This window comes from Oncorhynchus masou, chromosome 6, assembly GCF_036934945.1.
Source record: "Oncorhynchus masou masou isolate Uvic2021 chromosome 6, UVic_Omas_1.1, whole genome shotgun sequence".
Taxonomy (NCBI): domain Eukaryota; kingdom Metazoa; phylum Chordata; class Actinopteri; order Salmoniformes; family Salmonidae; genus Oncorhynchus; species Oncorhynchus masou.
In genome coordinates this window covers 18,289,096-18,306,080 of record NC_088217.1, presented here as the reverse complement: position 1 = coordinate 18,306,080, position 16,985 = coordinate 18,289,096, and the positions used below count along the sequence as shown (strand labels likewise).

At 44.9% G+C, this 16,985-nt stretch overlaps 1 protein-coding gene across 2 annotated transcripts in view; it reads right to left on the bottom strand.

The window, feature by feature from the left end:
* Positions 1-1,277: 1,277 nt before the first annotated feature.
* LOC135541445 (plexin-A1-like) overlaps positions 1,278-16,985 on the bottom strand; it is a 402,887-nt gene continuing 387,179 nt past the window's right edge. For both annotated transcript variants that reach the window (XM_064967699.1, XM_064967700.1), the window contains exons 27-32: positions 11,873-11,969; positions 11,225-11,415; positions 9,026-9,195; positions 8,661-8,873; positions 3,618-3,768; positions 1,278-3,259 (exon numbers count right to left, since the gene is read on the bottom strand). In XM_064967699.1, coding sequence (XP_064823771.1) covers positions 3,164-3,259; positions 3,618-3,768; positions 8,661-8,873; positions 9,026-9,195; positions 11,225-11,415; positions 11,873-11,969 — 918 coding nt within the window. In that variant the 3' untranslated portion in view covers positions 1,278-3,163. The remainder of the gene's footprint in view (positions 3,260-3,617; positions 3,769-8,660; positions 8,874-9,025; positions 9,196-11,224; positions 11,416-11,872; positions 11,970-16,985) is intronic.

Below are 16,985 nucleotides of genomic sequence, written 5' to 3'. Positions count from 1 at the left end.
AAATTATGGTGGAAAATAAGTATTTGGTCAATAAATGTTTATCTCAATACTTTGTTATATACCATTTGTTGGCAATGACAGAGGTCAAACGTTTTCTGTAAGTATTCATAAGGTTTTCACACACTGTTGCTGGTATTTTGGCCCATTCCTCCATGCAGATCTCCTCTAGAGCAGTGATGTTTTGGGGCTGTTGCTTGGCAACACGGACTTTCAACTCCCTCCAAAGATTTTCTATGGGGTTGAGATCTGGAGACTGGCTAGGCCACTCCAGGACCTTGAAATGCTTCTTACGAAGCAACTCCTTCATTGCCCGGGCGGTGTGTTTGGGATCATTGTCATGCTGAAAGACCCAGCCACGTTTCATCTTCAATGCCCTTGCTGATGGTAGGCTTTGTTACTTTGGTCCCAGCTCTCTGCAGGTCATTCACTAGGTCCTCCCGTGTGGTTTTGGGGTTCTTGTGATCATTTTGACCTCACGGAGTGAGATCTTGCGTGGAGCCCCAGATCGAGGGAGATTATCAGTGGTCTTGTATGTCTTTCATTTCCTAACAATTGCTTCCACAGTTGATTTCTGCAAACCAAGCTGCTTACTTATTGCAGATTCAGTCTTCCCAGCCTGGTGCAGGTCTACAATTTTGTTTCTGGTGTCCTTTGACAGCTCTTTGGTCTTGGCCATAGTGGAGTTTGGAGTGTGACTGTTTGAGGTTGTAGACAGGTATCTTTTATACTGATAACAAGTTTAAACAGGTGCCATTAATACAGGTAACGAGTGGAGAACAGAGGAGCCTCTTAAAGAAGAAGTTACAGGTCTGTGAGAGCCAAAAATCTTGCTTGTTTGTAGGTGACCAAATACTTATTTTCCACCATAATTTGCAAATCAATTCATTAAAAATCCTACAATGTGAATTTCTGGATTTTATTTCTCATTTTGTCTGTCATAGTTGAAGTGTACCTATGATGAAAATTACAGGCCTCTCTCATCTTTTTAAGTGGGAGAACTTGCACAATTGGTGGCTGACTAAATACTTTTTGGCCCCACTATATAAAAAATAAGATATGGATTAAAGCAGCAAGTCACTGATTCCATCTGGAACAGATACAGATGCTTATCTGATGTGATATTTTACACTGATCGTAGAGATCAGAAAATAAACCTTATGAACAGTACTTAAACTTCAGATAAACCAAAGACGTCTCTTCATCTTCAGCGTACCACGTAATGCACAATTCACACGCTCAAAAGAGAGATGAGAAAAACAACAAGGAAAACAACATGATACATTTTTTGCCAAAAGCTACATTTCATTTCATCATCATAAAAAAAAACTCAAGTAAATACAATTTTCAAAATCAAACATCAACAAAAATACATTACAGACCACAGTTTGGTTTTTGGCAAGCAGAGAAAACAGAAGAAAAGAAAAGAAAACACACCACAAAGTCAAACCTCCTATCAAGAGAAGAGAGAAGTTTTGAAAAACATCTTAAGTCACACATAGCAAGTGGGCTTGTTTAGATAGAATCAAGGACCAGGGGAGATGACTAATCCTCGTGTTGCTAATGGGTGGAGGGGGCCCCCCCTACCGTCCAGACCACCCTATGGGTGAGAGCTAAAGCCCCAGCCTGTCTCTGATCTCTGGACTCGGAGAGAAGAAGCAGTCTTCACCACACTACCATCACCTTGTTTGTTATCTGCAGAATAGCATTGGGAAGAGATGAGGAAGAAGGGCCCAGGGCTGGAAAAGGCTTTCTGTCTTTCCCAACTTTGTTGTTTCAGACCCTCCCTGACCCCATTTAACTACTTATTTAACCTTTATTCCACCAAGTAAGACATCAGACAAGGTAATGCTAACTGGTGGTGGGGTAGCCTATAGATCCAATCACATTTTATTTGTCACATACACATGTTTAGCAGATGTTATTGTGGGTGTAGCGAAATGCTTGTTTTTCTAGCTCCAACAGTGCAGTACTATCTAACAATTGTAATTGGTTCAAGTTGTGCAAAGCTCTCTATTGGTCAACCACTGTAGGACAAGCTGTCAAAGCCCTGGAAGATGAAAATGAACCTTCATGTGAGATTCCATCGGAACTGTCTAGTAAAAGTAGCCATGCTTGGATGAGTCTGTGTTTGCTTGTCAAAAACTGAGAATGCAAACAGATTTGCAATTTAATGTTTCCGCAGCACTGCTCCAGTCTAACATTCCCATACAGAAATGTCACAATATTATGGGATGGCCTTCCTATGGTGGCCCTAAGGGGCAAAGTACATTCCTTTCTTTTATTACTTTGACAATTATTTTTCAGTCACTAAGCATGTTCATATTTAAATCATATACATTCCATCTAATAAAATGTATTTTCACTAAACAACACCAAAAGAAAACATGGCACAGCACAACTTTTTTCTTTCTTTTTGTTTCTTTGTTTGTTTTTTCTACGTAGATTTTATTTTTTGCTGTAAATATCAAATCAAAGTTTTGCTGTTGATGGGTTGTTTTAACCCTAATATTTGTTTCTTAAAAATGTTCAGTTGTATTTATATATAATATCTATATAGCCTTCCTCGGTAACGTATTTGTAAATTGTGCAAATTCAGCAGTAACACAGGTGGCGAGAGATCAGTGGGCAGTTTATTACAAAAAATAATACAACAAAAATGGAGAAAAAAAAGGAAAGTCATTGATCTTCGATTCCAACAGGAGACATGTGACCTGAGGAGCTTATCTCCCATTGGCTCCAAGGATGCCAAACAATGTTATGTCCTGTTTGTGATGCCAAAATGGAATTCCACTTCAAATGTCCCATCCTGGTTATACGATACAGGGCTTTGCGACACCAAAAAGAAAATAACTAAAAACATGACAACGGCACCGATAATCAAAATGCTTTCCGGTGATGCTGTCTCTCGGTGTGTGTGTGACGAAACATCCAGTGCCTTGGTCTGACATAGACACACACACATATATAGACACGCATTTACACACATTCACACACACACCCGCCCAGTACTGCTGAATCACCCCCGTTCTGTCCTTTGCAGTAGCTACATCACATGTTTTTTTTGGGGGGGGGGGTTGAAACCACGCTGTCTGAGTTTAAATTCCTCTGGGTGAGGAGAGAAAGAGAGGAAGATGGAGATGAGGAGGAGAGCAAGGGTCAGTCCTCAGCTGGCCAGGGCCATTGTGTTGATGACCTGTTCCAGCTTGCTCCTCAGTCTCTGCCTCCGCGACTGCTCGTCCCTCTCCAAAGCCGTCAGAATCTGAAGATGGACAGAGACAGAGAGAGACAGAGAGAGAAAGAGAGAGAGATGGCAAGAAGGCAAGAGAAACAAAATGCGAGAAAGAGAGTGAGGGAGAGAGAGAGAAAGAGAGAGTGAGTGAGGGAGAGAGAGAGGAAGGGAGGGAGAGAAATGGAGAGGGAGCAAGAGAGAAAGGGAGAGGGAGGAAGAGAGAGAGAGGAAGGGAGGGAGAAAATGAGCAGTGAGAAACATTAGCATTTACAAAAGCAGTAGAGAGAGCGACAACTGAGCGACAACTGAGCAGTTCTTCAAATCCAAATTAGGGTGCAATTCCTTCTAAATAAACAAACATAACAAAAATGTCTGCCATTGTTCTCACCTCATCCTTGTACTTGACTATGTAGGAGTAGATCTCGTGCAGGGCGCTCATGCTGTTGAACTGGCTGAGGTGCAGCCGCGACTGCTCCGCCAGGTATGCACTCATGTCCTGGTCACTGATGACGGGCATCCGCGAGATGTCGGAGTAGTACCTGAGAAAGAATGGAGGATGGAGACAGAGAGAGATCAAATCAAATCAAATTTATTTGTCACATACAGCAGATGTTAATGCGAGTGTAGTGAAATGCTTGTGCTTCTAGTTCCGACAATGCAGTAATAACCAAAGAGTAATCTAACCTAACAATTCCAAAACTACTACCTTATACACAGTGTAAGGGGATAAAGAATATGTACATAAATATATATTAATGAGTGATGGTGCAGAGCGGCATAGGCAAGATGCAGTAGATGGTATCGAGCACAGTATATACATATGAGATGAGTAATGTAGGGTATGTAAACAAAGTGGCATAGTTTAAAGTGGCTAGTGATACATGTATTACATAAAGATGCAGTAGATGATATAGAGTACAGTATATACGTATACATATGAGATGAATAATGTAAGGTATGTAAACATTATATTAAGTAGCATTGTTTAAAGTGGCCAGTGATATATTTTACAGAGAGAGGGAAGAAAGGTGAGAGTGTGTGGAAGAATCTTTAAGCAAATCACTCTGTCAATATTTAACTGACACATATCAATTGACCAATGAAACCAAGTGAGCTGAATAAAGGAAACCCGGTTCCGGTTCCGGGTTGGAGCGAGCGGTCGCATCTACACTTCGGTCCGCAGGTAGTATAACTTTTCATTACATTTCATTATATTACAACGGTTTGATTTGTCTAATCCTAGCAATTTCTTCTTAGCTAGCTACATAGCCGTCTTTGTATCAAAGATAATTGCATAATTATCGTATTTCGTCGTCCTAACGTATCTGCCCAGCAGCTAGCTAAGCAGCTAGCTAACATCCACTGTCCACCAGCACTGTAGAAACTATTACACTCAACTGAACGACTCGATTAGCGTAGTGTCAGCTAGCTACATAGTTGTCTTCGTATCCAAGATAATTGTGTAGTTTAGAGTGTGTAGACTTAGAGTGATTATCTTAATTTACCGAGGTTAGCTAGCCAGCTATTTGTCGTCCTTAACGTAGGAGATGCTGCTAGCTACCTAGCCAACAGCTAGCCAACCTCTACCGAATTGAACTTTAACTACCCGGTCAACATTCCGCGTCGCTCCACAGGTAGTATCACATTTTCATTTCACTTCATTACAGTACAACGGTTTGATTTGTTTGATCGTAGCTAGCCAGCTACATAGCCGTCTTTGTATCTAAGACAATTGTGTAGTCTAGAGCGATTTTCTAGGTTAGCTGGCCAGCTATTGTCGTTCTTTTAACGTAGCTAGCCAGCTAGCCCCGAATAGCAGCACTGTAGAAACTATTACAGTACAACGGTTTGATTTGTTTGATCGTAGCTAGCTACCTACATAGCCGTCTTTGTTTCTAAGACAATTGTGTAGCCTAGAGCGATTTTCTAGGTTAGCTAGCCAGCTATTGTCGTTCTTTTAAGGTAACGTAACGCAATCAACCTGCTAGCTAGCCAGCTAGCCCCCGAATAGCAGCACTGTAGAAACTATTACACTCGACGGAACGACTTGATTAGTGTAGTGTCAACATCGCAGCCACTACCAGCTAGCCTACTCCAGCAGCACTGTATCATTTCAATCATTTTAGTCAATAAGATTCTTGCTACGTAAGCTTAACTTTCTGAACATTCGAGACGTGTAGTCCACTTGTCATTCCAATCTCCTTTGCATTAGCGTAGCCTCTTCTGTAGCCTGTCAACTATGTGTCTATCTATCCCTGTTCTCTCCTCTCTGCACAGACCATACAAACGCTCCACACCGCGTGGCCGCGGCCACCTAATCTGGTGGTCCCAGCGCGCACGACCCACGTGGAGTTCCAGGTCTCCGGTAGCCTCTGGAACTGCCGATCTGCGGCCAACAAGGCAGAGTTCATCTCAGCCTATGCCTCCCTCCAGTCCCCCGACTTCTTGGCATTGACGGAAACATGGATCACCACAGATAACACTGCTACTCCTACTGCTCTCTCTTCGTCCGCCCACGTGTTCTCGCACACCCCGAGAGCTTCTGGTCAGCGGGGTGGTGGCACCGGGATCCTCATCTCTCCCAAGTGGTCATTCTCTCTCTCTCCCCCTACCCATCTGTCTATCGCCTCCTTTGAATTCCATGCTGTCACAGTTACCAGCCCTTTCAAGCTTAACATCCTTATTATTTATCGCCCTCCAGGTTCCCTCGGAGAGTTCATCAATGAGCTTGATGCCTTGATAAGCTCCTTTCCTGAGGACGGCTCACCTCTCACAGTCCTGGGCGACTTTAACCTCCCCACGTCTACCTTTGACTCATTCCTCTCTGCCTCCTTCTTTCCACTCCTCTCCTCTTTTGACCTCACCCTCTCACCTTCCCCCCCTACTCACAAGGCAGGCAATACGCTCGACCTCATCTTTACTAGATGCTGTTCTTCCACTAACCTCATTGCAACTCCCCTCCAAGTCTCCGACCACTACCTTGTATCCTTTTCCCTCTCGCTCTCATCCAACACTTCCCACACTGCCCCTACTCGGATGGTATCGCGCCGTCCCAACCTTCGCTCTCTCTCCCCCGCTACTCTCTCCTCTTCCATCCTATCATCTCTTCCCTCTGCTCATACCTTCTCCAACCTATCTCCTGATTCTGCCTCCTTAACCCTCCTCTCTTCCCTTTCTGCATCCTTTGACTCTCTATGTCCCCTATCCTCCAGGCCGGCTCGGTCCTCCCCTCCCGCTCCGTGGCTCGATGACTCATTGCGAGCTCACAGAACAGAGCTCCGGGCAGCCGAGCGGAAATGGAGGAAAACTCGCCTCCCTGCGGACCTGGCATCCTTTCACTCCCTCCTCTCTACATTTTCCTCCTCTGTCTCTGCTGCTAAAGCCACTTTCTACCACTCTAAATTCCAAGCATCTGCCTCTAACCCTAGGAAGCTCTTTGCCACCTTCTCCTCCCTCCTGAATCCTCCTCCCCCCCCCCCCCCTCCCTCTCTGCAGATGACTTCGTCAACCATTTTGAAAAGAAGGTCGACGACATCCGATCCTCGTTTGCTAAGTCAACGACACGGCTGGTTCTGCTCACACTGCCCTACCCTGTGCTCTGACCTCTTTCTCCCCTCTCTCTCCAGATGAAATCTCGCTTCTTGTGACGGCCGGCCGCCCAACAACCTGCCCGCTTGACCCTATCCCCTCCTCTCTTCTCCAGACCATTTCCGGAGACCTTCTCCCTTACCTCACCTCGCTCATCAACTCATCCCTGACCGCTGGCTACGTCCCTTCCGTCTTCAAGAGAGCGAGAGTTGCACCCCTTCTGAAAAAACCTACACTCGATCCCTCCGATGTCAACAACTACAGACCAGTATCCCTTCTTTCTTTTCTCTCCAAAACTCTTGAACGTGCCGTCCTTGGCCAGCTCTCCCGCTATCTCTCTCAGAATGACCTTCTTGATCCAAATCAGTCAGGTTTCAAGACTAGTCATTCAACTGAGACTGCTCTTCTCTGTATCACGGAGGCGCTCCGCACTGCTAAAGCTAACTCTCTCTCCTCTGCTCTCATCCTTCTAGACCTATCGGCTGCCTTCGATACTGTGAACCATCAGATCCTCCTCTCCACCCTCTCCGAGTTGGGCATCTCCGGCGCGGCCCACGCTTGGATTGCGTCCTACCTGACAGGTCGCTCCTACCAGGTGGCGTGGCGAGAATCTGTCTCCTCGCCACGCGCTCTCACCACTGGTGTCCCCCAGGGCTCTGTTCTAGGCCCTCTCCTATTCTCGCTATACACCAAGTCACTTGGCTCTGTCATAACCTCACATGGTCTCTCCTATCATTGCTATGCAGACGACACACAATTAATCTTCTCCTTTCCCCCTTCTGATGACCAGGTGGCGAATCGCATCTCTGCATGTCTGGCACACATATCAGTGTGGATGACGGATCACCACCTCAAGCTGAACCTCGGCAAGACGGAGCTGCTCTTCCTCCCGGGGAAGGACTGCCCGTTCCATGATCTCGCCATCACGGTTGACAACTCCATTGTGTCCTCCTCCCAGAGCGCTAAGAACCTTGGCGTGATCCTGGACAACACCCTGTCGTTCTCAACCAACATCATGGCGGTGGCCCGTTCCTGTAGGTTCATGCTCTACAACATCCGCAGAGTACGACCCTGCCTCACACAGGAAGCGGCGCAGGTCCTAATCCAGGCACTTGTCATCTCCCGTCTGGATTACTGCAACTCGCTGTTGGCTGGGCTCCCTGCCTGTGCCATTAAACCCCTACAACTCATCCAGAACGCCGCAGCCCGTCTGGTGTTCAACCTTCCCAAGTTCTCTCACGTCACCCCGCTCCTCCGCTCTCTCCACTGGCTTCCAGTTGAAGCTCGCATCCGCTACAAGACCATGGTGCTTGCCTACGGAGCTGTGAGGGGAACGGCACCGCAGTACCTCCAGGCTCTGATCAGGCCCTACACCCAAGCAAGGGCACTGCGTTCATCCACCTCTGGCCTGCTCGCCTCCCTACCATTGAGGAAGTACAGTTTCCGCTCAGCCCAGTCAAAACTGTTCGCTGCTCTGGCCCCCCAATGGTGGAACAAACTCCCTCACGATGCCAGGACAGCGGAGTCAATCACCACCTTCCGGAGACACCTGAAACCCCACCTCTTCAAGGAATACCTAGGATAGGATAAGTAATCCTTCTCACCCCCCTTAATGATTTAGATGCACTATTGTAAAGTGGCTGTTCCACTGGATGACAGAAGGTGAATTCACCAATTTGTAAGTCGCTCTGGATAAGAGCGTCTGCTAAATGACTTAAATGTAATGTAAATGAAAGTGAAGTGACCAAGCGAGTTTCAAATGGCATCAGTGTTACTTTCCTGCCCTAGTTTTAATTTTCAACTTAATCCATAATGGCCCGCTGAACATAGCCTATATCCATACCGTTCCACCCAGTTCTTGTAGTTGGGAATGTCTTTAGCGTAGAGCAGCTTGTTGGAGGGTGAGTCTTTGCCCAGCTTGTGTTCTGAGGTGGAGCAGGAGTCCATGAAGGTCTGGGCCACCACAGACAGACAGGCGTCCGTGATGCTGTTCTTGTGGATGTCGAACACAAACTGGGGGTTCTTGATCACGTTCACCCAGAACCGCAGAGGAAGACTGGGGGGGAAGAGATGGAGAGGGAGTGGGAAGAAGAGAGAAAACATTAGGGTATAGTACTCAACCCCTAAACACCATCACCAAACCTCTCTCACAACCTGACGCACACAGCTCCATCTCCTTCAGTCTCACACACAAACTGATCCACTCACCAGTTGCTCTTCCAGGTGTGCCGTACATCCAAGTCAGAGATGCAGTGCTTGTCGGCCTGCTCGTCCAGGAAGTCAAACATGTACTTGATGGCAAGCGGCAGGGCGCTGCCTCGATGGGCCGTACTGAAGATGGTCTCAAACAGGTCGTCCACAAACTTCTGCAATGTACCCTGCAAAAGGAGAAAGGGGAGGGTGAGAGAGTTGTCGCTTACATCAACTTCATGGAGCTTTGTATTGTACAAATCACTGTTTTATGACGTTGAAATTGAAAAGGTCCTCACACTGTGGACGCATTTAGACTAAATATATCCTTTCTTCCACATAAGATTATCAACTTTTACACATTATCAAGTAGTCTGTCGAATGCCTCCCTCCTCCTTCCACACTCCCAACACTAGCCCATCACCTGAACAAAGCCAGCTCCAGTCAGCTATTCACATACCAACATATTGACCAAAACTACACTAATATATACATCTACAAAATTGCTTCCAACACTCTTCTCAGCAAACTGGATGCAGTTTATCACAGTGCCATCCGTTTTGTCACTAAAGCACCTTATACTACCCACCACTGTGACTTGTATGCTCTAGTCGGCTGGCCCTCGCTACATATTCGTCGCAAGACCCACTGGCTCAGGTCGTCTACAAGGCCATGCTAGGTAAAGCTCCGCCTTATCTCAGTTCACTGGTCACGATGGCAACACCCATCCGTAGCACGCGCTCCAGCAGGTGTATCTCACTGATCATCCCTAAAGCCAACACCTCATTCGGCCGCCTTTCGTTCCAGTACTCTGCTGCCTGTGACTGGAACGAATTGCAAAAATCGCTGAAGTTGGAGACCTTTATCTCCCTCACCAATTTCAAACATCAGCTATCTGAGCAGCTAACCGATCGCTGCAGCTGTACATAATCTATTGGTAAATAGCCCACCCATTTTCACCTACCTCATCCCCACAGTTTTTATTTATTTACTTTTCTGCTCTTTTGCACACCAATATCTCTACCTGTACATGATCATTTATCAATCCAGTGTTAATCTGCAATATTGTAATTATTCGCCTACCTCCTCATGCCTTTTGCACACAATGTATATAGACTCCCCTTTTTTTTCTACTGTGTTATTGACTTGTTAATTGTTTACTCCATGTGTAACTCTGTGTTGTCTGTTCACACTGCTATGCTTTATCTTGGCCAGGTCGCAGTTGTAAATGAGAACTTGTTCTCAACTAGCCTACCTGGTTAAATAAAGGTGAAATAAAAAATAAAAAAATAAAAAATAGAGTACAGTATATCCAGGCCAAGTCTCCTGTCGTCTTTCCCACTCTCACTGTCCAATCTCCAAACTCTCTAACCCCCATAGACCTAACCTTGCACATTTTTACCTGAAGGGAAATCATGAGCAAATGAGAAAACAACAGGGGAGAGAAATCGCGAGGGTGAGCAGAAACGCCTTAATGTACAGTACTTAGCAAGTGTAAATGAGTGCATAGTGGTGTGGCACGTACTGTTCATGGTAAATGAGGTGCTACCAACAAGGCATGGAGGAACAGAAAGTAATGGCCTGCCAGTTGATGTCTCTAGCGCTTCTAGTGCCACAGTGCTGAGCCGATAGCAGTCCAGTCTAGAACAGATATTCCTCATGACATGTAGAGTGAGGACTCATGTCCGCTCTATTCATGGAATTTATATCTGCATCTTTGCGCACATATTTTTTCCAGACCAGCACAAACACACCGGATGCAACCTATCAACCCACCACCAAGCCCTTGATTAGTCAAATCAGGTGTGTGTAAGTGCTTGGCTAGAACTAAAGCATGCCCCCCCTCCCCCAGGGCTCCCCAATAATCAATTCACAAACATTCTTCCGAGTACCAACGGAAGGGATTAGGGCATAGGATCCAAGAGAAAGCCCCTCCAGCTCCCTTCCGGATTCCAACGATCAGAAAACCACTCAAAAGGTCAGGCTGCTAATTAAGACAACATAGCGTTTGGGAGCTGCACCTACTCATGCAAAAGGTTATGAAAAATGTTAATGAGCATCTGAGCCAGTCGCCTTGGAAACAAAGGTCAATGAGAGCTGGTTGTCAGAGGAAACAGGTTTGAGCTAGGATGTTGGGTGTTGTTTACCAGTAGAGGGGGGACAGGTGCGTGTGAGTGAGAGTGAGTGAATGTGTCTGTTTGTCTGTGTGTGGGGTACCTTAGTAGCCAATAGCCTGGTCAGGTATATCTCAGAGACCATCTTGCTGCCACGGTCGCCCTCACGCTGGTCCGAGTGGTCGTGGTTCTTGACCAGGTGCCACAGCTTGGTACCACTCTCCAGGTCAGGCGTGATCATGGGGGTCCTAGAACGCAGGCTGTCTGGACTACTGGCCGTCCTCAACATACTCTCTGGACGGGAAGACGGGAGAGAGAGGAAATGGTCAGGATTCAGATTAATCCAATATGATGTCAAATCACATAACCAGTGTGTTATAGTTGAAGAGAAAGAGACGAGGAGGGGGGGGGGGGGTCAAGAGAGATAAAGGAGATGGCGGGGAAGGGGGTTGATCAAGGCAGGGGGGAGACAGAGAGATCCTGGGGAGAGGACAAAGACAGGGATTGGACAGTCTCAAGTTACTCTCAGCCCTATGATGGACTTACATGACAAACATTACTCCTCTTCACTGTCTGACCTTAACGTCAACACTTGGCATGCATTATCATTTCTATTGAGATATTTCTAATGTTTAGCTGTATATTTCTGAATCGTACTCACAGAAAGCACTTCGAGAATAAAATAGCATGCACTTGCACGCACACAACCACCCACACACACCCATCTACCTGCCCACCCACACCCACACACCGTATCTGTTGAGGGACTTGGTGAAGGTGGAGGAGGTGGAGATGTTGTAGGCAGAGTTCTGCTTGGGCACGAGGGCTATCACTGAGCCATCCGTCACCTGATGGGGAGTACAGGAAATAAACTGTTAGAGTTAGACATGCATCTGCACTCTGAAAACTTTGCACATGACATACGGTCAGAAAAAGGTGATACACACTGCTACATTGCTGGTGCCTAGAGTGATTGACTAAGGCTGCATTTACACAGGCAGCCCAATTCTAATATCAACAAACCTGTATAGACCTGGAAATAGCACCAAGACTGAAGACTCAAATTTAGTTTGTATTAAAATGTTGTTGTTTTCTCCGCAGGTATATTTCCCTCTGGGGATTGGTTGGTCCCTCCTGGTAACATACTTATTGAGGATGGAAATAGAACACCATACATCAGGAGTGGTCAGTGACTGATGACAACGACAAAGTCATATTCCAGTTGACTGTCACAAAAAAAGGTGTAACCATTACAATGGATCCGGTAAGAATGTTTTTTTTTTTTAAGTATGCTTTCATCACCAAAACGATGGTTGACTTAAATAACATTGGCAACAGTAGTAGACAGACACACAGCTATATAAACACCAGGTAACTACCATTTCCTCTTACAATAAACTGCTACCTCGGTCGAGAAATGGATCGAACGGTGTGTTTTTTTTAAACGTTGTGTTTTTTTTTAAACAATGATGTAACTTTGGATTAATACAACATTTACAGATCTCATTGAAAAGGTAGAGGTGTGGCTATCTTTGTCAAATGTAGCTTTATGTGTCAGTTTGACTTTCCACCTCTGTCAGTTTGAATGCCTAGCCCTAAACGTACGCCTGGAAAATGGTATCAAATGTACTATGGTGAGGATATACTGGCCCCCTCTGCTCATCCCAGTGCTACTAATCATTTAGCTGACCTGTTATCAACTTATGCAGCATTGTAAGTGATGATTATGGGTTGTCTTTAATCTTGATTGGATGACTCAAGTTTCAGACAAGCTCAAGGTATTATGCATCGATCTGAATTTAGCGCAAATAATATCGAAACCAACCAGGCCCAATTTTAAAATCCAGTAAATTCTGACCTGATTAACATCACACGGCCGAAAGGTTGCAAGTTCAAATCTCCGAGCTGACAAGGTACAAAATCTGTCGTTCTGCCCCTGAACAGGCAGTTAACCCACTGTTCCTAGGCCGTCATTGAAAATAAGAATTAGTTCTTAACTGACTTGCCTAGTTAAATAAAGGTAAACATTTAAAAAACAAAAAAACACTTACAGTACAAATGGACCCCATACGGTGCATTCGGAAAGTATTCAGACCCATTGACTTTTTATTCATTTAGTTGTGTTACAGCCTTATTCTAAAATGGATTACTATATGGTTTCCCCCTAATCAATCTACACACAATACCCAACAACGACAAAGCAAAAACAGCTTTGTAGAACATTTGACAAATGTATATATATATATATAATAGCTGAAATATCACATTTTCATCAGTATTCACATCCTTTTCTTAGTACTTTGTTGAAGCACCTTTGGCTGTGATTACAGCCTTGAGTCTTCTTGAGTATGATGCAACAAGCTTGGCACAGCTGTATTTGGGGAGATTCTCCCATTCTTCTCTACAGATCCTCTCAAGTTATGTCAGGTTAGATGGGGAGCGTAGCTGCACAGCTATTTTCAGGTTTCTCCAGAGATGTTTGATCGGGTTCAAGTCTGGGCTCTGGCTGGGCCACTCAAGGACATTTAGAGACTTGTCCGGAAGCCACTCCTTTGTTGTCTTGACTGTGTGCTTAGATTTGCTGTCCTGTTGGAAGGTGATCCTTTGCCCCAGTCTGAGGTCCTGAGCGCTCTGGAGCAGCATCAAGGATCTCTCTGTACTTTGCACTGTTCATCTTTCCCTCGATTCTGACTCGTCTCCCAGTCCCTGGTACCGAAAAACATCTCCACAGCATGATGCTGCCACCACCATGCTTCACCGTAGGGATGGTGCCAGGGTTCCTCCAGACGTGACGCTTGGCAGTCAGGCCAAAGAGTTCCATCTTGGTTTCATCAGACCAGATAATCTGGTTTCTTATGGTCTGAGAGTCTTTAGTTATCTTTTGCCAAACTCCAACCGGGCTGTCATGTGCCTTTTACCGAGGAGTGGCTTCCGTCTGGCCACTCTACCATAAAGGCCTGATTGGTGGAATGCTGCAGAGATAGGAGAACCTTCTAGAAGGACAACCATCTCCACAGAGGACTATAACAAAACAAACAAAATGTAGAAACGGGGAAGGGGTCTGAATACTTCCCGAATGCACTGTAAATACACAGCCGGTTATGTTTTTTGCTCATGATATCAATGAGCATTTCCTTATTGCCTTTATTACCAATGCAAGACTACCTAAATCCATTCTGCACATCAATAACACAAGGAATGTCAGAAATGTCTATGATCAAGCTTTTTTTGCACAAACTTTGTGACATAGCAGGTGTACCTGCCATTCCTGACCCGAGTTCAGTTCTCAATTATTTCTCTGATGTTTTTAACACTTTCGCTGACAAGCATGTTCCCTACAAAAGTTTAAGGGTAGGGATGGGCATCTTTGATGGGAGTGGGGGGGCCACCAAAAATCTGACCTCATCATGAGGGGCTGCAGTGGCTCGCGGGCCTGCGTGTCCACATACATACCCACACATGTAGTCAGACCCTTTTGGGGGCCCTAAGTGAAGAGGAAGTATTGTACATACTGGGATGAATTACACCGTTAGAATGTTGCAGTCAAAATGACTGCTCGTTTGCTTGAAGGGGCGTCCCTCAAGGCCCAGCAGTTCTGCAGTTAAAGCATGGAAAGCAGCGCATGTACTTCCTCTTCACAAGGGCGGAAACCCTAGTGACAAATAACTACCGCATTGTGTCTGGCAAACATATTTAAATAGTTGATAAAAATCTACTTTGCTCCTTAACCAGGAAATGTATAGTAAATTCATATCATTCAGGATGTAGATAAGGTCATAGGATGCAGCTAAGATGGTACTATGTTGTCAATGATATTGTATGTTCTATAGATAAAAAGCAGCATCGTTTATTGACCTGTCTAAGGCTTTTGACATTGTGGATGATTCATTGTTATTGCACATGTTGGACTTGATAGCAGCGCATGCGTTTAGTTAAATAAACTACATAATGGACAGATCTCAATATATAGTTGCTGACTGTGTCAATTTGCAATTCCTCGAGGTCACTAAAGGATCTTCAAGTACTGTGTTAGATGTGGTAGAGATGAATGAGAAGAGGACTGGAGTTAGACAACATCCGCATTGACACAACTTCTAAGTGTCTAACCAACGATCAGTCATACAGCCTCTCCACTGACGGGGAACATCGAGTGAAACGCTGTACAGACAAATGTATCGAAGACTACAAGAACCACATCACACACTTCACTGTGTCCTTGCCTGCAGAAGCACGTGAACTTATTCTGAGGGGATCCATTCCTGGTGGAAGATGTGGACATCCTGAGAGGTGGCTATGGACACCAAGATTAGGGGATATCCATTTGGCAGATACTGAGCCATACTAACGACAGATGGTTGGTGTGTTAAGTACACTGGACACTGATCTAACCAGCACTAGCGTTGCAGTCTGAGGTTCCCTTTACAAGCGCCAGGTCTCAAGCAAGGTCACATAACTATTATACAAGCAACCTCTGTTACAAAGGTGCACTGGCTGCATACAGTAAGCTCAATACCTGAAGTGTTTATTGATGTGATAGCAATAATCTCTGTATAGACAGTATACAAGTAGTATGAATTTCCATGTGAATTGACAAAGTATATTGTATAGTATCACATGATGGTATTTTACTCAGTATGTATTTCCTTGTTTTATATCATATACACAATGATTTACTGTATTTTTCATTACAGTTAAGATAATATACACTTCATTCATTCCTGAGGAGAAATGTATTATACAGTGGGGAGAACAAGTATTTGAAACACTGCTGATTTTGCAGGGTTTCCTACTTACAAAGCATTTAGAGGTCTGTAATTTGTATCATAGGTACACTTCAAGTGTGAGAGACGGAATCTAAAATAAAATTCTAGAAAATCACATTGTATGATTTTTAAGTAATTAATTAGCATTTTATTGCATGACATAAGTATTTGATACATCAGAAAAGCAGAACTTAATATTTGGTACAGAAACCTTTGTTTGCAATTACATAGATCATACATTTCCTGAAGTTCTTGACCAGGTTTACACCCACTGCAGCAGGGATTTTAGCCCACTCCTCCATACAGACCTTCTCCAGATCCTTCAGGTTTCATGGCTGCCGCTGGGCAAAACGAACTTTCAGCTCACTCCAAAGATTTTCTATTGGGTTCAGGTCTGGAGACTGGCTAGGCCTCTCCAGGACCTTGAGATGCTTCTTACAGAGCCACTCCTTAGTTGCTCTGGCTGTGTTTCGGGTCGTTGTCATGCTGGAAGACCCAGCCATGACCCATCTTCAATGCTCTTACTGAGGGAAGGAGGTCGTTGTCCAAGATCCCTCAATACGGTGCAGTCGTCCTGTCCCATTTGCAGAAAAGCATCCCCAAAGAATGATGTTTCCACCTCCATGCTTCACGGTTGGGATGGTGTTCTTGGGGTTGTACTCATCCTTCTTCTTCCTCCAAACACGGCGAGTGGATTTTACACCAAAAAGCTCTATTTTTGTCTCATCAGACCACATGACCTTCTCCTATTCCTCCTCTGGATCATCCAGATGGTCACTGACAAACTTCAGAGGAGAGGTTGGAGTCTGTTTGATTGAGTGTGTGGACAGGTGTCTTTTATACAGGTAATGAGTTCAAACAGGTGCAGTTGATACAGGTAATGAGTGGAGAACAGGAGGGCTTCTTAAAGAAAAACTGACAAGTCTGTGAGAGCCGGAATTTTTACTGGTTGGTCGGTGATCAAATACTTGTGTCATGCAATAACATGCATAGGAATTACTTAAAAATCATACAATGTGATTTTCTGGCTTTTTGTTTTAGATTCTGTCTCTCACAGTTGAAGTGTACCTATGATACAAATTACAGACCTCTACATGCTTT